The 24471-nt window shown below is 35.5% G+C and overlaps 1 protein-coding gene across 1 annotated transcript; it reads left to right on the forward strand.

Moving 5' to 3' along the window:
- The first annotated feature begins 1068 nt into the window (after positions 1-1068).
- ANXA10 (annexin A10) lies at positions 1069-24451 on the forward strand. The gene is made up of 12 exons (XM_009101164.4): positions 1069-1086; positions 6484-6565; positions 8417-8511; positions 12875-12988; positions 15114-15204; positions 15576-15655; positions 18343-18396; positions 18530-18623; positions 20029-20124; positions 20757-20815; positions 21856-21978; positions 22757-24451. Exons 1-12 carry the CDS (start codon positions 1069-1071, stop codon positions 22823-22825), a joined length of 975 nt encoding a protein of 324 aa, XP_009099412.1. The 3' UTR covers positions 22826-24451.
- Positions 24452-24471: the final 20 nt, after the last annotated feature.

Below are 24471 nucleotides of genomic sequence, written 5' to 3' on the forward strand. Positions count from 1 at the left end.
TAAAAATATGTGTCATCAGAAGACTGAATCCTACTCTAGGTATCATCTTCAACACCTCTAACCAGCCAGATCAGATTCTTTATGGATCATTTTTCTTATCTGTATAGTAGAACTGCATCCCCCAGTCACCCTCAAAAAGCACACCAGATACAGAGATAATGTACTTAGTGCAATTACAATAAAGTATAATACCTACCACAGCCCAAATAAAAAAAAGAAAAAGTAAAGGCATGCTACTCTGAAGCACATAGACTAATTCAACACCTCTATTTTTAAGCTCCTCTATTTTATATTTCTTTTGTGTGTGTGCGTGTGAGAGAAAACTTCATGTTTTAGCAATGGTTTATTACAATAATAGTTATAAGCAGAACATAGCATGGTATACCATGGTATTAGCTATGAAAAATGAGTTTACTGTCAGTTGGATAGTTAAGATTCCATGTAAGCCCTTGGCCAGAGCAACAGTACAGAATTTTTGATCAACTCTTTGCAGGATTTTGCAAGTTTTAACTTGCATGAAAAGACACTTAGAGTTCCACTAAGGCTACCTGATTACTCTGGGTGACATATAAGGGCTGTAAAGCATCTTCCTGTGCATGCCAGCTACAAATAGATACTAGAGCAAGTGATGAGCTGAGCGATTTCAGCACAAGGATGAAAAGAAGGAACTAGACCAGATCCAATCTGAAAAGTAAATCATTAACACAACACTTTTGGTAGGTGAGTGCTTCATCCTGTGACTAGCTGAATTCTGATTCCTAAAATCAACACAGCAGAACAGAGGGTGTTGAGCTAATGACTCTGTTTACTTACATTATAATCACACTTATTCAATGCATGGTTAATGACTAAGCACAGTATATCTATAAAGCCCAAGGACACAAGGTACCAAGGTTCTGCTTCATAGTTACTTTGGAGCCGAATGTACTTCGTATCAGTTTGATTGGATGGATTCTCACAAATCTCCAAAACAGAAGAAGATTTAATCAAAACAATTGTATTTGCTCTTGGTTTAAGTCTAAGGAAGCTACTACTCCATCTCAACAGAACTTGAAGACTTGTAGAAAAATGTATTGTGGAGATTATGTGAGTATAATTATTTGTTCTCTGAAATCTTCCAAAACTTTTCATTCCTCTTGAGTTTTTGTCACATGTTGGAATCCATTTCCCTTTACAGGTAAAAATTAATCTTAGGTGAAAATAATTTATCTGTGATTTGGGTCTCATCCTGGTATTACTTATATATATATATATATCAAGTGTCTGAAAAACTCAAATAAAAAGAATTATCAGTTCCTGTCTCATAATTCTAGACCTTTCAAGAAAAAGCAACGCAAGCCTCCTTGTGAGGTTCTTTAGGTGGGTTTGCACTAAGCTGCCAAATAGGAAGCTAAATTACATACTATCACCCATCTGTATTCAAGATAAAAATGTGAATTTTTCAAAAGATACCTATTTCTGGAACTGTTTGGGGGGGGTTATAATCTGACAAGACCATCTGTAGCTGCAAAAAACTAACTAAATAGCTTTGTGATTTCTAAAAACTTGTTTTGTTCATAGCATGAAAAATATTTTAAAGTAAAAAAATGCTACCTCTACAAGAGCCACAACACAGGAAGAGTTATCAGTGATTGTTCCCCATCTAAAAGCTGTACAATATATTAAATAGCTTCACTAGTGCTCTTTGAGAAAAAAGGTTATAATGAAAGTCTTAATTTCCATTCTGGAAATTGTTGGAGTTACTATTTCATGACAAAATATGAAATTTCTCTCTGTACCTGGCATACTGATCATCATGTTCTCTAAGGATTTTCTTTCAATTATTACTGATATGAATAGTGATTTGTTCCTTTCAAAGGCTTTTTACATGTACATTCCCAACAAACTTACAAATCAATATGGAATTTTTTTAAAGGATAAATATTTTTCCCTTTCTTATTTTAATATAAAGTATAATTGACTAATTATTCCAATCTTTTCAGTAAAGTATTTCTTCTCTTAAAATTATATAAATAAAGCATACATTTGCTTTTCTAAAGTGATTGCTATTAAATCAGGATTAGTAATCTGTTTGGTTTTCTGCAATTTGGGATCTTGCAACCTTTACTAAACAGTTAGGAACTTAAAAGAAGTTTTCTTCTTAGTTTCTTTTCTTTTCCTCTTTTAGTTAGTGATTTTGTAATCTATTCCTGATAATTTAAGGATGACAGAAAGAATACTATATCTTAAAAAGGCAGTAGGTCAGATTCTGTTGGAGAAGACAAGAAATACAGTTTCTTCTACTGATTTACGGCAACCAATTTTATTTAAATAATTAACACTGCATCTGAATATATTTTTAAAAACTAATGGCAGTACCTTATAAAGTAACTTATAGAAGAAATATTTTAAAGTCTTTGCAATTGGCAATTATTATATTTGCAGTAACAATGCAGTATTTTGATAGCATTATAAAGAAAAACCTTAGAGATAAGACAATTTTTAACTGTGGCAGATGTTTACAATGGCATGAGGCTTCATATAATGTAACTATTACATATTAGCCTAATGAACTACTTGAGCAGAGGGCACAAAAGTTTCTAATTCTGATACACTGAATTACATTAAAATACCCCAGAATAAATGATTTTAATATCAACTTTTTATTCCCTCTTCTTCTAAACATAAAAAGGCACACTGATACTCCCTTTGATTTTTCATCATCACAGAAACAAAAGAGCAGAGAAGCAACTGCAGACCTGATCCCAGGCTTTCTCTGATAAGTATTGGGATGAATTCCCAAGTTAGGCAAATTTTTACTGTTTATTCCAATTTCCATGTGTTATGGAATGGAAAGGGAGAAAAACTAGGTAATTTTATGAGCTAGATCACTGGATCCTAGGAACAGACTTCCCTACTGCAGCATCCAGACAGAATGAGGACATGTAAGGCAGAGCTGCATGTAAACATTCTCCCCTGAATGCTGCTGGTATTTAAGAGTAACTTGGTCATGGAGCAGTGGCTGTTTTCTTTGAAGAGACTCAGCAACAAAATAGCAGAAAAATCACTCTAGTAAACCTCAGTCAAGAAAACAGGGCATATACAGGACTGAGTGGTGAGACCATAGCATCGATTTCTTCTCTACTCAAACACTATTCTAGATTGCAAAAGAAGTCCTAGAAGTACACTTTGGACTTGGCTACTTTTCAAGGAATTCCAGAACTTTAAATAGACCATTAATTCGGAAGCATAAGGAATATTAAAAAAAAATTCAGAAGTATTACTTTCAAAATGTGTTTTGTTCTTTAAGATGATCTTTATATTTTATGCTACCCTTATCAGTAATTACATACATTATCTGTGAACAATCAGATAGGATGGAGTCCTTCAAGATCAACGAGATGTACAAACTATTAACAGCAGCAGCCCTGCCAGATACAGCAATTCAAGGCATCATCCTTATCAAAGATTACATACAAAAAATACTCTATAATAAATACCACAGGTAAAACTACCAAAATTAGGCAAGATGACATCTATGACCTCTTTGAAATACATATACAGAGAGAGATAGAAGGCTTTGGAGAAAGAATTTTCTGTGTTTAGAAGTATCCCTTCCACTACTGTACCACATTATTGATATTAAATGAAACAAACTCACAGCAAACCAAAATACTCATGAAATTTTTATTTACTAAAGCTGTGCTCAACTTATATATCTTTGCAAAAGTATAGCTAGCTCATAGCACGTGGTTAGCTAATGAAGAAAACATTTTATTTTAGTACACATTCCCTATGGGAAATATTCAGACTAAGGAGTCTGACTTCAATTGTTTGTTATCAGCAGAATTACTTACTGAACAAATATTATTAGAAGGCTTTTCATACTTCAGAATGCTTTTCTATCACAAGACTGAATTGCCTGAAGTTTGCACATCATATTTTGATAAAAGCAGCCTCACCTTTCACTGATACTTTTGTTGAACAGCTTATGACTTTGGTCAGAAAAAGCTGCTACTTTCTCACTTTTGCACAGAAGAAAGGTAATTCCAAGTATTATTTTCCAGAACCACTATAAGTTCTTCAGATCCTTTCCAATCTTTTTTGTTTTGATTCATTCCACCAACACCACACAAACCCATTCTGTCTGCTCAGCTTCTTTCAGAAGAGTTAAAACAACATGTGCAAAACCAGAGAGAGGTATAGAGTGCCCACCTGGGCCACCTCTGTGGAGACAGATCCACGGTTTTGACCATGAGGGTAGCCTGAGATCAGAGAGAGGATTAAATAACTTAATGTAAAAAAATCACTGAATCACCCTTGGAGACTTACTTGCCTTATAAAGCGTTTTGACACTTTGTGAGAAAAAAAACACAGAACCATTTTTTTTCCTCCAGAAAAACAGATACCCCCTTCACTAGGATGCTGCAAAGGAAAGACAGCATGAAAACCATTTTTCCATGTTCACATACAGCAGTTTATCTAAACTAACCCATGAAAAGGCTAAATTGCTCTTGGAAAGTACTTTGCTCTGATGCTTTTTGAAGCCATTTCCTTTGTAATGCAGAAAAGTCTGTCATGTTGAATCCTAATCTTGCAATGAAAGCTCCAGCAAAATGATTAACATGTTGTGAGGGATGCTAGAATCCAGATATCAAAATTAAATTGTACAATTCTTCACATCCTTTCAGTGATTTCCCTCATTTCCAGAACAGACATTTCCCCCATTTTCTTCCCAAAATTTGGCTCTATTTGTGTATCTTCAATCCACCTGGTCCTAGCTGTAACTTTGAACTTGATAATGAATTTGAATCATATTGGTAGAGAAATGCAATCTCTTCTGAAGTTTCGTGGAAACACTGTTCAGTGGGGGTGAGGGAACTAAATGCTATTACCAGTTAAAAAAAACACAGCAGTTGAAACTCAATAGTCATTTATTCCATTGGCCTAGCATTAGCCAAATAATACATCCAGACTTTGGACCCAGTCATGGGACTGAGTCATACTTTACTTAGCCAGTGATTGTCTCAGAAAGGACCCCATGGCTTTTTCCTAGATGGAACTAGGTGAGGAAATGAACTGCAAGTACGTAGTGAAACAGAGACAAAAGAATCAGGAAAAAACCCCAGTCATTTTTATCTGCAGTGTTCACAGAACAAGTTGACACCCAGAGTATGATGTAAGTTCCTTTTTCACTCAATCCCACATTGCTGAGACTAATGGGTGTTTGATAAAGTTTACTTATTTTAAAATTTTCATTGGAAAAATTCCTGTTAATTTCTTTATTAGAAAATAAATATAAAAATTTTAGATTGAATAGAGAGTTGGTAGGCCACCTACCCCACTCTTTGCTCATTAAGGGTAGGAACCAAAAGCTCCGTGAAATCAATAGAAATACTTTCATTTATGCTATCTGTGAAATTAGGATAAAGCTCTCATAATAAGAATATTAAAGAATGCAAAAATGTCACTCTTCTCAACTTAAAAAAAATTTCTGTTACTTTGTCACAATTTATTTTACTTGTGTGGAGGGGTTGGAGAACATTTTATTTAGAGAAATTATATTCAGTGAACATAAATTTCTTCTGACATCACCAAGACAACCACAATGCAATTTTCACTTCTGTAGATTTAACTTTGCCATGAAGAGCAATTTCTGCTCATCCCTGTAGTGAGCTATCTTAAGGCATGCAGAAGAAATCCTGAGATGACACTGGTAATTTTCCTATGCTTTCTGGAGATTAAGGAAGCAAGAGACGTTGCAGAAGTAAAACAGAAGTGGCCATAGACTCAAAATTGGTCATCCTAGTCAGAGTCCAGTACTCTCTCACTAGGTTCTTTCAGTATCTGTCAACCTCAGTTATTTTCTTCTGTTTGTATTAGTCTCTGAATCTATTAACATTAGTTCTTTTTATTATTCACAAATTTCTTAGAAAGAATAAGAAAAAATACATTAAATAAAGTATCACTGAGAATGAGCTGACAATAATTAATCAGTTATAAAGCAACTAGAAAAATTCCATTCTCTTCTGCATGTCAGTCTCAAAACTATCTCACTCAGCAGTGAGATAATATCACTGCTTTAATAAATCACCAGGTTTGTAAGCAACCTATGGATCTCATTCATCATTTTCTCATTAGTCCTTTCAAATTAGAAACACCATGAGGAATAAATATTGAAGACTGTCAGGGATACCATGGATTAACTTAGAAATATAAAATATTTTTTTTAGATGGGTTGGCAAAGGGATTTACATTTTAAGGTAAATCTTCACCATTTTTTTCCTATTCAGGCCAAACATACTAGGGGCTACTTCCTCCAATATGGTTTGTCTTCCTATGGTCAAATGCAAGTTTAAGTTCTGTTTCATAAATCAAAAACTACACATCCTGCTCCCCATGAAGCAAAGAAAATTTAAAGTTATGATTATTGGTTTGCAGCAGAATTAGGTATGTCATGTTAAAAATGTTAGACACCTCAAAGTTTGCTTTTTCCTTTTGTAGACACAAGGAACTATTCTTCCTGCTCCAAATTTTAACCCTGTAATGGATGCCCAGTTGCTAGGAGGAGCCCTACAGGGTATTTGTGAGTATCTTGACTGATTATAATGCAAATTTCCTCTTTTTCAGAAAGCTCTCATAAAGCTTTAGGCAAAATATAAACTCATAAAATTGTTGCCAACTATCTGCAGAGTCTTCAAGAAATCACAATAAGACACACTGATGATGTCCAAATAGATTGTTTGCATTTTACAGGAACTAAGACTTGATCAAGATTAATCTAAAATCCATACCAATATTTACAGTAATGAACACTTCATTGAGAAAACAAGAAAAACAGAATTCTGTGTTGCATCACTAGAGTGAGGGCTAAAAAAGGAAAGGATTTTAGTTGTAACTTCAACTAAGTGCTACCAAGGTCTGCTAAGTCTATTATTCAATCACAAGAAATAAAAACAGATTGAGTAGAAAGTTTAAAGAATTCATTACCTTCTCAGTTTTTGCTTTCAGTGTTAGTTCCAAAAAACTTCTGTTCACAAAAAGATTTTTCTTGGTTCAGATTTTTTTCTTTTCCTATTGAACATTGTTGGTATTGCTGAGGGTCAAAATATTGATTTTTTTTTTAAATCTGAAATGTTTTCCTCACTTTAAAACTGTTCTCTGTATCAGAGCTTTTATACCCCTTGGGCTTTTCACAAGACTATACAGCACCAGATCCTGCAGGCTGCTTTCAATTTCTTTAATGAAAATGTGAGGACTCAGATTTAATGCCAAGTGAACCACAATAACCATTATTCATCAAGGTGAATCTGAACTATCTTTATGACCAAACTGGCTACAGCTGAAAAGTTTTAAGCATCTTCCTACACTTCAAAGAGTACTTCTAAGTTAATACTTATGAAATATTTTAACATTGCTAATATATGAAAATATAGAGATGATATTCTTCATTTAATACTCTAAGTACATCAACCTTAATTTTAATTTTCCTATCAAAGTATATGGAACAAAGTTGTAACTTAAAGGACAATTGAAAAAACAAATAGCTCATCTTCAGAGAAGGTAAAGTCACCATATCCCTCACAGACACTGACATTGCCCCGTAATCCTGCACATGGCATTCATTCTTATAAGGATGTTCAGTCACCCTCTGCTGACACCACACAACTTTTATATTTATGTTTTATAACATTTCCTATATCTGGACCCTTCTCATCTTTTACTATAAAAGCTATGCAAGCTGTAAAGATTCATAGTGATAACTATTTTCTGAAAAGTAGAAAGAAACCATTATGTACAGTATCCCGACCCTTAGGATGCAAAAATAATTTTAAAACTCCAAAACAGGTTTCTGAATATGCTAATATTATTTTTTTAAGCCATAAGTTCTACCTATCAAGCAAACCATCATAGGTAACCTTCAATAAAACACCCTTTTTTAAATGGAGTAGAATATCATTTTTAAAACTTCATACAGTTCCCCTGAAATTATAACTGAGTTTTTCAACAGTTTATCAATTTATGATCCTCATAAAACAGATCCCTAATTCTTAAATGACAATTTAATCAATATTAACAGAACACACCAATATGACTTCCAAGGCTCAGCCACAAATCCTGCTACTGGGGCTAGTCCTGAATCCTTGAAAGCCCCTGTTTTATTGATGCATTCAAACTCACTGAGCTTTTGAGATGTTAGAGATGATGCATCTGATAATAACAGACTGCTTCACCTTTTCATGGTATTACACCATGCAAGTGCAAGACACGCAAGCACAGTTATATAACTGATGTTGGTAAATATTAGTGGGATATTAGTCTCTATCAGTTTTTCTTAAAAATTAGTATAATGTTCTTAAACAAAACATGAACAATCACAAATGTCAGTAATTACCACTGGTTTGTTAATTTAGAGCCTGTGTCATTTCCTTTTCAGGTTGTGAAAAGGATGTGTTGATTGAAATCCTTACTCAGCGTTGCAACTCCCAGCGGCTCATGATCGCCGAGGCATACAGAGACTTGTATGGCAGGGTACGACAGAAACACTTGATGTTTTTATTACTTCTTTCTCTCCTGCCTCCTGTGCAGCTTCAGCCCTTCTCTCAGGTCACTCACTGGAACCACAAGCCTGTCAGACAGCTGGCTAGTACAACAAGTTGGCACACAACTTGCTCATTGGCTATTGATACCTCCGATGATATCACGTTGTATCATTCCTACAGCAGAAGCGTTGTCTACCACACAGAGTTAGAAAAGGACAGGAAGAGTTGCTTCTTCTACAGGCCATTCTTCTCTATCAACTGATCTAAAAATATCTGAACAGACTTATTTCTTCCTTTATGTGCTTTTGGGGGGTTTTGAAACACATTTCTCAAGTTTTTGGGATAAAGAATAAAATAGAATTGTAACCAAAGAAAAACACCATACAAAGAGTTATAGGCTTTTTATCTTACTCACACAATGGTAAATGTTCACATCTCAAGCACTTACAGTCTCACACCTCATTCCACATAGTCCCATCTGTACATGAAGCACAATAGTCATCTGGCCTGCTGAAAGTTATGATCTTTGAAAAGTGTTTAAAAAATTTTAAGACAAAAAGTTATATTTAAAAAACTGTATTTTACCTATATTTACTGTATATAACAATGGAATTTTTGTTACCTGAGTTCTTAAACACACACAGAGATAGATATCCTTATTCTATTTTCAGATCTACTATTGCTAGCCAACTACCTTTGGGCAAGTTGCAGCGCCTGCATTTTCCTTAGTTGCTACAGCTATACAAGGACAAAAATAATAGTAACATTCCTCGCAAAATTCCTGTGAAAGTCATGAAAAGTACAGTGTAAAACCAGATACTATTTGACTAAGTTGACTAGACATGCCCTTCGTCTGAAAGAAGGCCAACTTAGAACAAAATCCAGTTTTCTTCATTTCCTGAAGCCTGTAAAACTAAGGGCTCACTGGAAAATTCCTCACAGGGCAGTGTCTGCTTGCCATTGAACCAATCAGCATAAGTGAGAACAATGAGTTTGCACAAATGCTACTACAGAGCCATCTCCCTTAATTAGGGTAAACTAGAAATGGTTCATTCAAAAACTCCACATTATATGGTGCTTTTACACCTCCAATTCATCAACCACCAGAATACATTTGGGTGGCCAACTTCTCTAGAGACAACCTTTGTGCCAACGCTATACTGAAAAAAAAACTTAAAAAGCATTGGCCCCTGAATAAGCTCAAAAACCCATTTACTGTCCTAGAACTGGAAGAAAAAGAGCTGGATTTAATCACTGTAGTGGATTGATTTTGAATTGTTACTCATCTCCAGGAGATCAGTGATTTTATTTGGACTGTTAAAAAAAAATGAAACACACAATAATCATGATGTTTTAGACATAGCCTTGAATGAATAAGTATATTTTATAGAGACCATAAAAAAACAATAACTGACAATCACAGCAATCCACCTTCCAGAGACCATGACAATGACAGAAATCAGCACCTGAATTATTAAACCTGTTTCTTCTACTATCAGGTATTTATTAGGTTGTGGTGGTTTTCTCATCACTAGGGGTCACCAATTGTGACATTGTTCACAGGGGTCCCAGGATGAGGGAAGAGACGAGAATGTTAACTCCACGTTTCAGAAGGCCTGATTTATTATTTTATTACATGTATTATATTAAAACTACACGAACAGCACAGAAGAAAGGATTTCATCAGAAGGCTAGCTAAGAATAGAAAAAGAATGATCCAAAAAGGCTTGTGACTGATCGAGTCAGTCTGCTGTGATTGGCCATTAATTAGAAGCAACCACATGGGACCAATCACAGATCCACATGTTGCATTCCACAGCAGCAGATAATTATTGTTTATATTTTGTTCCTGAGGCCTCTCAGCTTCTCCAGAGAAAAAATCCTAAGGAAAGGATTTTTCAGAAAATATGATGGCTACATTAGGTTATGCAAACCATACAAGGTCAGTGTTTAGCCATGCAACACTCCCAAGTTTCAATTTACTTATAGCAAACTAAAGAATGTCAAGCTACCCAAAGGTGTACATGAAGCACCCAAGCCCATTCTTCCCAAGTGTTAATTTATCTCCACCACTGGACAGTCCTTCTCTACTCCATCCACTGGCTGGTTTGTTTTAACGTTTTCTCTTCAGTGTCTCAACAGGACCTATCACTTTAACAAGGGAAAATATTTAAAAGCTTTGTATCATGCTTTTATCTTTAATTTCTGCTCTCTGATACATGAAGATGTAGAGATAATATAGTATCACAATAAAGACATGGAAATGTCCTTCAGGAACACAGTTATTTCATAGTCACAAAGAACAATTATTGACATGCTCACCACTAGTCTAACTGGCTCTTCTTTTCAAAACAAAAATTAAAAAAAATCAGTAAGTCCCTATGAAAACATATCACCTTTAAATTTATACCTCTTTTAGCCATGAGTTAACATGAAATGCTAAAAAGGCAGTGGACACATATCTAATGACCTAGAAGAAAGAAAAAAGCCAAAGATGTCAGATGTCCTTTTTAAGAACCTCAGTAATAATAGAAGGGAAAGGCAAGAAAACAGTTTTCAGATTCTAGCAATGGGCTACAGAATACTCTAAAAATCATGGAACATACTCCAATACACCCACAATTTGAATTCAAATGAATTCATTAAGCACTGGGTATACTTCACAGTGCAAGATTCATCAGGATACTCTAGAGAGTTTCTTAAAAAACCCTACCAAGAACGTGACATATCTTACATTGAATTGCTCCAGTTTGTGCTTTGAAAGATAATTTAGCACATATGGCACTTCCCTGGCTGCAATTTGTCCCACTGGTTATATTGCATTTGGCAAGCACAGTTTATGAGCAGTAAACATCACAGGACAGAGAAGAAACGTGGCAAGGCAACAGCAGTTTTAGCCTTCTCTATCCAATTTATAGTAAACCTATTGGTCCAATTCTTTTCCCTCTATTTCACTTCAGTCTGCTCAATATGATAGCCACTACACCCATTCATTAGACAAATGTAAACTGAGACACATAAGAAGCAGAGAAATAAAATTTAAAAGACCTGAACTAGCTGCATAATTCAGACATACAGAGAAGTTTTAAGATTCCTTCTTACAATTAGCCTTCAAGGATTTCTTACAGCAAAGATGATTAGGAAATTAAAATAGTGTCAACTTAGAGTTGTCTTTTCTTTTTTCCATTACTTCCCTTAGTTCTGATTGTAGGAGTAATTTTTAAGTAGTTTCCATTTGTATTATTAATTCATGTTCCCACAGGCATGTTGTCAGAAGTAAAATGTCTTAATGAATTAATTTCTACTCCATGTGTGATTTAGTGGCTGTCAAATGAATCTAAAGTGCATTTACCAAAGACTATGTTTCTTCATCATAAATTTAATTTTTAATATGCATATGTCTTCCTTCATTGCTACTCTAGCTATTAAATTAATTATATTTAGAAATGTATTAAAATAAAAGTACAGGTCTGAAAAAAACAAAGCTCTGGAAACACACTAGTTTCTATAATGGGAACCATTTCTGGCACGCCTTTCAATTCAGACAGACTAAAACATCTTACAGGTGTCTAGTGCTGCAAACTATTTAACAAAAAACTGCACAAGGGTCCTCAATCAAAACCAGTAACTAGCAGTAAGTTACAAGCTTTTGTCATTGCAGTGTTTTGAAGGATGCTACTAGGAATGGGGAGAATGGAAAGAAACTCTAATCCATTACTCAACTATCTAGCAAGAAAGAACTGAGAAATATGGGGAGGAAAAAGGGGGTTTCACATTATTAGTCCAGCATCTATCAAAAGTAGTGAATTCAGTTTGAATGCAAAATATAACTGAATTGAAGCACATAACCTTCCAGCTATCCAAAGCTGATTTTTTATGTACTAGGAGCAATACAGATGATTTTTTCTAATATTATTCACATAGTAACATTGAAAAAAATGTAAAGAAACCACCTGTGTTTTATGAGCTTGATCTTCCAAAAGATGCTTACCTCTCTCAGATTCACACCAGGAATGGGTTAAGGGACACTGCAGATGCTCTGCTGTGATATTCAGTTTTCCAAGACTTTAAGTAATAGTTGCACTTAAATATCTGCATTTTCTTCTCTGTTCTAAAGAACTGAACATCAACAATCCATTGTGGCCTACTGGCTTGTGAATCTAGTCTCATCCTAGTAAAATAAGCATGAACTATTTAAACTTTTTTTTTTTTACCTAGTCTTAGCCAGAATTCATCTTTGACAATTCATCCTAAATCATTTACAGAGAAAAGCCCTAATAATTTTTAAGCTGTCTCAGTAAAGCGTGACTATAGAGATAATCCTGTCTGTGCACTTTCTTTTTCTTTTCAAGGATCTGATAACAGACCTAAAAGAGAATCTCTCTCATCACTTTAAAGAAGTTATGGTTGGCTTGATGTATCCACCTCCATCTTATGATGCCCATGAGCTTTGGCATGCCTTGAAGGTAATCTTCATTTTTAGAATTGCTTAGAGCAGCAGTCATTAATTAGAGTACTGAATATACATGAATTTTTTTTACATTTCATTGGTTGATAAACTATTGAAAGTTAGCCACTGGAGTAGTATACTACCACGTAGTCCACCAGTCATCAGAAATACAATGCTATTTCGATTTCATCCATCAGTGTGCTAAAACAGCATAAATAATATTGTGGCCATGGAACACATACAGCCCATTTAGCACCCATAGTAAACACAGAAAATGAAGAAATATTTATACAGGGAATTGTAAGGTGCTGATTTTTTGCAAGCATTTATATATGCTACAAACCAAATTTACTTCCACAGCCAGTGCCATGCACTTAAGCACCACCTCTCTAACAACCAATACTTTTTTAGCAGAACATGTCCTTGCATAAACACTTACAAATTACTCTGTGACAAAGTGCCAAAGGATACTGCACAGTCAAGAGGGCCATGATACCCATACAACTTCAAAGGCTTTAAGCATTCACCCAGAGTAACACCCTACCTCATCAGAAGGCTTCTAGCATTTGCCCATACAGAGTAACACCAGTTCAGAAGGCTGCAACCTTTTTTAGCCCAACCCCTCACCTTACATGCATTGCACCTGTGTGTCCCTTTGGTGATTGGTGCACCTGGGCACTCCATGGCTCATTGCTGTCAATGCTGCTCACCTGTTGTTCACAGCTGTAGGCCATTGGGGATGAGGCTTGGCCACAGCCCCACTCCCAATTATAACAAACTCTGTGCCTACCACAAAGTAATAGTAACATTACTGAAACAGAAGTGATTTCCCATTTCAAAAGAAATATTTTCTTTTCTTCCCTGGATCTGAGACTGCAATCCTCACACAACCAAATTTTGTAAACAAAAAACATTTTTTCAAATATCAGGTCATTTAATGGTGAAATTCATTCCTACAGGGCATTGTGGAGACGAAAAGCACAACTTACTTTATAGAGGATTTCCATATATTCTTTGAAACCAGGTTGACTGTTGGCTATTGAAAATAATAATTCTTCTCAGGAAATTTCTGAATTACCAACTCCTAAAAGACAGGCGTATCAGAGTTCAATACTGTTTTCCCTTTCTTTCCATGAATATTTGCTACTGTCTGTTGTCACAAGCAAGACAGAGATTACAAGACTTTGGGCAAGATGATTTTTCTTGGCAATTTTGAGAATGCTGTGCCCCCCAATCAAGAAAAAGAGTTAATAGTTTTTTCTTGTTCTTCAGACCCTTAAATCAATTTTTAGAAATACTGGTATGTCTTTATTATAGTTGGCATTAAAAGGATTGTGAAATATCATTGCTAACAAAGGAATCATGTATTTCATTAACATTATTGACAAAATTGCCAAAGCTTTTTTTTCCTAAATGTGGATTAAACTTGAACTTTCTTGCAGTACTCTATCTTGACCTGGATTTGTGTGGCCAAGGTAGAAAAAATAGCCCATGGGTATCTATGGGCTCTAACGCTCTCCCTTTATCCCAAATGCAGAAGACTCATTAACACTATCCATGTGTATATCAAAAGCAGCATATGCACCACATCTTGTGTCAATTGAAGTTTATAAAATTAATTCAAACCCTGTGGGAAAATACGGTGATTTGCAGCACTGCATGAACTCCATGATGCTTTCCTTTAATATCACATTCTATGCTAGATATTACAGACTATAGCATTGCTAAATAAACTATTAAAAAAAAAAAAGAAGATGATAAAAAGAGAGAAGACCAACACAATACCTATGCTCATGTCTACTTCAGAATTCCTGGATACTTGCTAGGGATGTATGCTCAATCTTTGCATCTGATTTCTTTCAGCAAACAATAATTCTTACTAACCTTCTAAAATTATTTCTATTATGTTTCTGTCAACACTAGTCTTGCTTCATTTCCCACCTGCTAAGGCACATGCTGAAATTCAGATTTAGAAATATTTTTGAAATATTTTAAAGTAATTTGAACAGGTAGATTATGCAAAAGTACACTACAGAAACTGCCATTATTTTGTTACTTCTAATAAGAACAGCATTGCTTTCTTCTAAAAATTGAGGTTTCTACTACGCAGCATCTCTTCATATTTACTTCTTTCCATACAGGGAGTCGACACAGAAGAAAAATGTCTAATTGACATATTAGCCTCAAGATCAAATATGGAGATCTTCCAGATGAAAGAAGCCTACCTAATGCGTAAGCTTTCTTACCAAGGGCAGAGTAGCAGTTGTACTATGTGTGTTCTGGAGGTATTAGCACACACAAAGGAACAGAACTACAAACATATAGTATAGACCAGTACAGCCTGGTTCCCTTTCCACATCCTCTCCCATACCTCCATATCTACATACAAAAGGCTGAAGCTATGTGGTGGGTGGGCAGGCCAGTGGGGACAGTGGCTGAGGGCCTCCAGCAGGGCCAGCTCCAGAGCCAGGTCCTTGTAGAAGTTGCCCAGGTTACACTGGAAGAGAGTAAGCCTATTTGTCCTTTATTTTATAATCTTCATTTGTACTATTCAGAGCATGTTCATTTGTGATTTAAGATTACATGGTTTTGGTTTAACCTAGAATATAATTCTGATCTTCAACAAGATATCGATTCTGAGACTTCGGGTCACTTCAGAGATACACTCATGAACCTTGCTCAGGTACTGTAAAAACAAGAACTATGACTGATGTTCTAAAAGATTCACAATGACTTTCAATATTATTTGATAAATTTTACATTTTAAGGTGACTGTAATTAAAGCTAGTTCAGTAGGGCTGCACTTTTAAACAAGAAACAGGAGGGAAGCTGATGAAGAAGAGAAACTGAATTCCTTCATCTACTCTGACTTAGACTTTGGATATCAGATGGAAGCAAAGGTAAACAGATTATTTTATAAAGCCCCATTGGTATTCACCTGCTGACCCTTTGCTCCATCTGTCTTACTTCAAAATGAGTCTACTTGCATGTACAAATGTGAATGTCATTTTTAAAAGCCTATGTTTTCTCCATTATCAGAATATATCATAAACCAGTCAAACATTATGTAAAAATAGAGATATATTCACATTTGACTAAGAAACAAAGAATTAAATAGTTCACTGCTTAAAATATAATGCTCTTTGTGCTATTGCATATGCTAAATCACAAAATGCTAGCACAGCAGAAAAGGAAGCATCACTTTTACATATCAACTTTTGCAGTTTTACCAGCCTGTAGTTTATACAACCTTGCCATCCTTGCCATTCTCATTGCAGTCACTGTGCTCATTATCTTTAAAATCTCGTGTGAACCAGAGTAACAAATAATAAAGGACTGCCATAGGATAACAGCATACATAAAGTGTAGCTGTACTCTTAAATACATGTATATCTAGGGAAAAACTTCTTGCACAAACTTGAAATTACAGTAGGCTTCACTGAAGTTAAAAAGACAGAAGTTTCAAAAGTAGAAGCTATAAACAGGAAATATTTTTTTCTCATGCTGGATGTTTTTTCTCTAATAATGAAAACCTTTCCTTAAAAATGAAGAGCAACCTCACTTAAACAACCTCACTTCTCACTTATTAATTAATTAATAATTATTAAAACCACGGGACATACTTTACCTGTCAAATGAACCAAATTTAAAAGAATCTCTGATTATATATTACTACTCCTAATTTTCTTAAACCTCAGGTATTGATAAAGAAGATTTCTAAAATCAGCAATTTCATGGCTGACAAAATCTGCTATATCACTCAAGATAAGGAAGTTGCAGGAAATTTCAACTTGACTCAGTTACACCGAACTTCTGAAGATTGTTAGTCAATCACTCATGCTTGCATATCATCTTATATTAAAACTCAGTGATATTTCATTAGTTCTATAACCATGCAACATTTCCAGTGCATCCTTTAATGCTTTTTTGCTAAAAACCTTTGCTTTGATTTCTATTAAATCAGACAAGTAAACATGCTCCATGTGCAGAGTAAACTATTCAATTGCCATAGTATTGTACTTATGGTTTTCATGTCCAGCCTGAGGCAGATTAGATTATATTAACCATATAGGTTATGGTCCTTCCTAAAGAAATTAACAGAGTTAAAAGAGTTTCAAATTCAGGCTAACTAATATTCTAGTCTAAGACAAACGGATTTTATTCTAATTCTCTTTTTTTTGGGGTATTACCCGAAATATAATAATTTTCTACAATTTAAAACATAATTACACAAATGTTACTGGAGAAAGTGGGCATTTGACTTATGTAGAGTATTCTTACAGATATTTTATTGTACATTACCCTGTCTTTATTCCCTTGTTTTCTTGTGTATGTAATTTTATGCAGCCATTCCACTACAATTCACTTCAGATAATTTATCCTACTACTAGAAATTTCACTGAGTGAAATTCTCACCATTTAATTTACATGTAAATTAATATTTTTAACAAAAAAGAACTATAAATAAATCATTCAACAAGCTAATACCTAATTTTAATCCTTCCCTTCATATATACAGTAACAGGACTGTAAATTTTAAACAAAATTGCTTCAAGCACATATTATTAAGGCATTACCTGATCTCCAGATTCTTAAGAGTTCTGCAAACAAGGCAGATTTGTATCCTTGAATATGACTATGGTTATAAAAGCAATTCCACAAGTAGTGTGTTCTTCTCTTTTTCTGACTATGTAATTCAGCACATAGTGTGTTTACTAAAAAATTTAGCTGGGTAGTGTAACTGAAAAGCTAGTAAATGTATGGGAAAATTAGAAATATCCTTTGGGGATTTATGTATCAAAGTTGTTAAACCATTTCTCAGAATCTTAATTTAGACAATGATTATGAGCAAGCAAAATCTCTACTATTTTATGAGCTTGCTCTATGGTTTGTGCAGGAAGAAAAATACACAGAGAAAAGATTTTTCTGTTAATATGAATATTGATAAGAACTAATCAGTATGGTAAATTTACTCCTATCCTGATTTTCCCCTCAGAGTTACATATTAGAATAAACCATATAACATACATAATTCTGAAAATGGTGGTGGGATTGTGGTGGTCAGGTAAAAGGTTATTTAAAATAGGTCTAAAAATGGGATAGGTTTATCTACTTCCCCCACTTTTTCTTCTCACAAGACTGCTTTTCATTCCAGAATTCCTCTTATTAAAGAAAATTAAGACATAATGTGACAACTTGAAGATATTGTCCACATTTGCAAATTCAACCATGCAAAACACTGATCCAACCTAAAGGCCTATATATGTTACCTCAAGAAATTCAACATAGCTTCATACACAGAGAACTTGATATTCCTACAGTGGTTTAGGATTTAACTTTTGAAGAATATGTATCTCTTTATTCCCTCAGGGAACAAGGATGGAAGGATATGCAGACCCTTCTACGGCTGCTCAGGATGCAATGGTAAATATGCTCAGATGTGAAGTTCTTAAACATTAAAAAAAAAACCCAGAAAACAAATGTTGAAAAGTGATTAAGGACTTACTTTAAATATTTTGCCTTTTTTGTTGTTTTTTCCATTTTTCTGATATATTAGATTCTATGGGAAGCGTGCCAGCAGAAGACAGGCGAACACAAAAACATGCTGCAAATGATTCTCTGCAACAGGAGTCAGCAGCAGCTGTGGATGGGTAATCCAGCAGTTCAGCTGTTTGAATACAGAGTGTAAAGGAAAAATGTGGCTTGCTAAGAAAGCCATGCTTTGCATGCCAAGACAGTCAGTGTGCAGCAGGACATTAGCCTGAAAACAAGTGTGAACTGTTGGAGCTCTGAGACTTGCACTGATGTGAACGGGAATTTGGAAGTAATGCAAAACTGAACTTTGCCCGATGACTACTGACAGCTGTAGACAGAACAGACAGGCATCAGGATGCCTAATAACTCAGAGAAGAATGCATGACCAAAAAAAGGCAAATTTTTGGTCATGCATTCTTCTCTGGCAGGCAAATACAGCTGCACTGAGTCTACACATGACACAACAGGATGAGGGAGATTTTTCTTAACTATTTTATTCATTTTCCTAAGCAAGTCTTATGAGAGAAAATACTTAGGGAGAGCTGGAAAACATTTCAACAAATGTTTGCATGTGAGAACACATTGCTGTGTTGAAGTTTTTCCCCAGAAGTTTCATAGAAGTTTTTGATGGGAGCACTTCAGTGTTCACATCTGCTCTCCAGTAATGAACATAAACACATAAACACAAGGGCCATTTTTATTTAAAATAGAAAATCAGACATAGCTACGGATTGCAGGAAACTTATGTGAGCTTATCCAAATCTTCCATTGTAGAAAATAAACCTATTTCACCTGGTGGCAAGTTTGAGTTTCTGCTCTGCAGTAGAAAAACAGTCTGTCTGCTGACAAGTTTATCACTGTGCAGCCAGCTGTATTTCTTACGTCAACTTCCAACAGAGGTTTAGAACTGCTTTGCTATCATGGATCAACAAATTCATTCAGCTGATGATGACAGGATTAACACACCTGCTTTATGTTCTGCTCTCTTCCTGAGATCTGAGGGCCCTGCCTGTACTGTAGTGCTCCATAAGTTTTGCAGTCAGCAGAAAAAGAATTTTCCTCTCTCTCTGTAATGGAGAAAGCACACCCTGGATATTTGCGTGGCTGCGTATCTGCATATTGCAGGGACTGTGCGCGTCACGCGAGTCCTGGCTCCTTGCCACGATCCATGAGCCTTGCCAGTTTCAGCCAAGCCAAGCAAGTAAGTTGTCTTACTAGCAGGATGTTCTTACAAGTGTCATAAACAGATGTCACTAGATATGTGGCATGCATTCATTTTATACTGTAGGCTGAAGAACCCAGGGGAGAATGTCCTAGAAGCCAAGTTTCAGGCTACTCCTTTAGGTTGCCTGACCTGGGCAATATAAACATAATGAAACACTGAAAATAATAAAGGTAAAAGATAAACTCAATAGTTGTAGTACTGGGCAGAAGCAAGGGGAAAAAAACCACAACAAGCAAGTTGATCATCATTAATGAACTAGAATAAAACAAGATCTTTTTTCCACCCCTCCCCCCAAGTTTTCCAGGAGTTCCAAAATATCTCTGGGCAAGACATAGTAGATGCCATCAATGAATGTTACGATGGATACTTTCAAGAATTACTGGTGGCAATAGGTAATGTAAAGATATTATTTTTTCTAGCACTAATCTCTTAATAAATTCTAGTATATTATCTCTTGTGCATTAAGAGTATTATTTTTCTGATATTTTATCCACTTTAATCTCCTATATTGTGCAATTAAATTTTCAGAGATAATTAGAAAATATTTTAACTACTTTCCTCTATTGGTGTAAATCTAAAAATGTATCTATGGAGCACTAACTTCTGACTGAGCAGAACTATTATCTACTTTATTTGATAATAAATTTTGTGTGACAACTGAGTTTGCATATATTAAATAACCAGCTACATTTTCAGGACTTTGGTGGTATAAAAATTAGTTTCAAGCTTTATGTACATTTATCTTTCATTAATAGAGTAAAGACAGAAATATTTACATGTGACAGAAATAGAACATGTGAGTGTATTCACTGATATTTAATAGGCCCTTTGACGCAACAGCAATGAGGACCCACCACCAAACTTTCAAAATTATAAGCAGGGTTGTACTAGTGAATATTGGTAGCTTAATTTTAACTTGAGGCATGGACAGCACTTCCCAGATTTTCATTTCAAGGAACCCAAAGCCTAAAGAAAATATTTTATAATAATCTTCTGTTTACCTGTTGCAATTCTTCCCTCCTAGTTCTCTGCATTCGTGACAAGCCTTCCTACTTTGCTTACAGGCTTTATAATGCAATTCATGTAAGTAGTCATTCTACCTCACATTTCCCAAAAAAAGCTTCACTTTTTTTTTTTGGTTTCTTTGTTTGATAATTCTAAAACCAGTACTTACCAATCAGTCTCTTCAATCTTTAAGGTGTGACTGTGTGTTTTAAAACTGTACCTACATAAATTTCAAAGCAGTAGTGCCCAAGCAACTAAGCAGTAGAAGTGCCTAAGCAGTAGAAGTAAAAATTTAAGTATTTTGACACCTTAAAAATTATCTGTCTGGTAACTGTCGATTTTTTTTTAATTTAAGACTTTTTTCTTTGTATGGAAACTCCCCCTGCTGTGCAGAACTCAATGTGCATAATTCTTACTATATAATTTTTTGTCTGTAGAGATTTAATAAGTATGGCTAAAACTTAAATAATAAATTAATGTTACATGAAGACAAATGCTTATATTTCTTTGTAGGACTTCATGCAGATTCTTTTATTTTTTGTGTAAGTGCTAACTTCTTTTGACATTTTATTGCCACTAGATGTCCCCATTCTTCACAGAATTATATTATGAAAATTTATTTAGAAACAGTTAAAATAAAACACATCTGAACAAAACCTATGAAAATTCTAAAGCTATGGTTAAAAAACTCACAGAATTCACGAGGCAGCAGTTTTTGTGAAATTGATTACTGGCCTCATTATAGTTTAGGTGGACTCCACAACAACCGCCAACTGCTACTCAAAAACTAAATTCCTAGGAATACGGACAAAAGTTTGTCATATTTTCCTTTTTCAAAAGTTTCAGTGCATGGATAAATCAGTGGCATAGAGGGACTCCCTGTTATTCAGTTACATAAATTCTATTATTTAAGTACATGAAAACTCAGCAGAATAAAACCCTTACAGTCCTTTAACATCTGGGATACCTTTATGGGTATACCTTTTATATGCCATATACTTATATATCCTATATGGGTATATCTTGTCTTTATTAAACATTTATATGAGCATACACAGATGGGCAAACATATATTGTGTAACTATCAAGTTTCCTCTCATTTTCTGTTTTCATTTTAGGATTTTGGGTTTCACAATAAAACAGTTATTAGGATTCTCATTGCCAGGAGTGAGATAGACTTGATGAACATACGCCAGCGATACAAAGAGAGATATGGGAAATCACTCTTCCATGACATTAAAGTAAGTTTTTACAAACTTCTGCATATATTCAGCACTGGTATCACACAGAATGTACCACTCTGTTTAACCATTTGGTTTAAAACAAACAAAAGAGCAAGATGTAAAAACAATAGCACATTTTCAGTGTCTCAGTTTGATTTGAGTAAGTGCAAAATTAATACTCACTCTATGTGACTTTATCCCTTCCCAATGCAAGATGTGTTTATAAACAGGGCATGACAGTGTGTGCTGAACAAGAGTTTGTATGAATGGTTTCTACACTAAATGATAACAACTTATATCACGTTGACCTGTAAGGCTAAGCTGGTACCACTTTTGTGCAACACTGGAGTAAATATCTGGTTTTATCCTTGTGCTTAGGTAGTACCTTCTCAAACCCTGTTCCTCTTGTACTCCTGGTCCACATCTTAAAACTTTGAATGTGTTTAATTGTACAAAAAATGTCCCTTGCTAAGACACTACCTTTTTTATGTCACTATAATCCAGCTGCAAGATGTGCAGCAACTTTATGAAATTGGTCATGAATTTTTGGGATTGAACTTGAGAATTAATAAACAAATTTGATCCAGCTTTTCAAAGATAGATTGTTTCTAGGTGCCCAAGCAACCAAAGGCCATGGCAAGTGAAATGAAAAAATATCTCAGCCTAGAATTCTTATGAAAACAATATAATGTTTTACAAAACCTTGTAATAGTCTAGTTCTTGTCACACACCAAAAAAAGAATAATTCAGAAAATGCGTAGTCACAGAAATGTTGATTTTTTTTTTTTCTTTGCAGCATTTTGCTTCAGGGCATTACGAGAGTGCTTTACTTGCTATCTGTGCTGGTGATACAGAAGATTATTAAGAAGATGCACTCTGAAGGCTGTGCAAACCTATTTTAAATAGAAATTGATGCTATATGCAATGCACTAGGAGATCCCTATTTCATATAAGAGCATAGCAAAATCAGTAATGTACATTTGCTAATATTAAATCTTTCTTGAGACAGGAAAAAATTTTGGCAGGAACATGGTTTTATCCCTAGTTCTAATTAATATTTCTGATTTTATGATTAATGTAAACCAATGCAACAAGCAGTAAAATGACTCCGTGCCGGCATTTTTTTATCATTTAGTGTCACAACATCCCAAACATTCATCAAAAGGCTCTGGAAGAATTTATTCAATTCCACACTAGAGAGAAGAAAATATTTTGCTTTATTTACTTTTAGCAAGACGATTTCTTCCTTTAAGGATTTTTTTTATTTTCTTTCCTACTTCTTATCCCTCGTATTTTATACTCTTGAACAGTGTTGTTTTTGGTACAACCACACTAAGCATCTGTCTCCATATATTATCAATCACTCATCAGAGTGCTTTTGTATTCTCTTTTACTTTGCTCACATACTGAATGGCTTTTCCCTCATTCTGCTTGAAACAAAAGTAAAAATTAGAATCAAGTACTCCATCCATTCCAGTGCCACACACTGGAAAACCGAAGTTCCATAGGACTAAACTCTGAATTCCATTTTTACCCATCTCATTTTAACCATTAATTGAATATTGACCTTCAGAGCACGAAGGTATATCCAGGATGCCCGAGGTGGCACAAATCAAGAATTGACTACTCATGGGTAACACTGCAGCTCCGAGTGAGGCCGAAGGATGCGGCGCTCTCTGGAACAGCCGCGAGCAGGGTGACACAGCAGCTGGAGACAGCAGCGAGGGAAGGCGGCAGAGCCCGGCTTCGAGCCCTCGCCCCACGGAAAAACTTGACGCTGCTTTAAATACCCCGGGGCTGTTCAGGGCATCCTATCGGGGGCCTACGTACCTCCTGTCAGCCTCTTAGGGAACCAGAATCAGTGAGGGAGAGTGTGGTAGTGTTCACTAAAACATCTGCCCGTGGCTTTTCTCCCGCCGGCACCAGGCGCCCATGTGGACACAGACCGCCTGGATGTTCTTACAGAGGTACCTTCTGCAGGTGCAGTCCGTGTGACTGAATAAAGCACTGCTACCGAAAGGCACAAACACCTGCTTGCTTTTGTGCCGTTTGAGCCTGTCGCTTCCCTCAGCCTCTGGAAACAACACTAATTACAGCGCGTCTGGCTTCATTGCAAATACTGACATCCTCTTACTAATATGTTGATTTATAATAAACTTAAAATTTCTTTCGAATCGCTCTTGAGTTTGACTCTTTTTTCCAAACGCTTCGGGCAGATAATAAAATTGTTAAGTCAGAACTTTAGGGCGAACGGGGCGGGGAGTAAAAATAAACAAAAAAAAGGGGCGGGGGAAGGAAAATTAGCTGAGCGCTGTCCCAGTTGCTCAGGACTAACATCATTCTAAACCGATGTTCTGACTTCGCAACCGTAGCTGGAGGTAGTTCCCAACAGCCGTACCTCGGCACTGAAGTCACTTGGTTTCAAGTACGCAGTTTGCACAAAGGAACAAGGACACTTCTCGGCACTGCACACGAGCTGCGCACCCAGCGCCTCCCAAGCTCCCGTCCCCG

Source organism: Serinus canaria, chromosome 4 (assembly GCF_022539315.1).
Source record: "Serinus canaria isolate serCan28SL12 chromosome 4, serCan2020, whole genome shotgun sequence".
Lineage (NCBI taxonomy): Eukaryota > Metazoa > Chordata > Aves > Passeriformes > Fringillidae > Serinus > Serinus canaria.

Bases quoted from the DNA above. Each gene is read 5' to 3' on its own strand.
- ANXA10 (XM_009101164.4), top strand. The intron at 6,566-8,416 runs GTGAGTATCTTG...TTTCCTTTTCAG, and splicing joins AGGAGCCCTACAGGGTATTT to GTTGTGAAAAGGATGTGTTG. The intron at 20,125-20,756 runs GTAATGTAAAGA...CTTCCCTCCTAG, and splicing joins AGAATTACTGGTGGCAATAG to TTCTCTGCATTCGTGACAAG.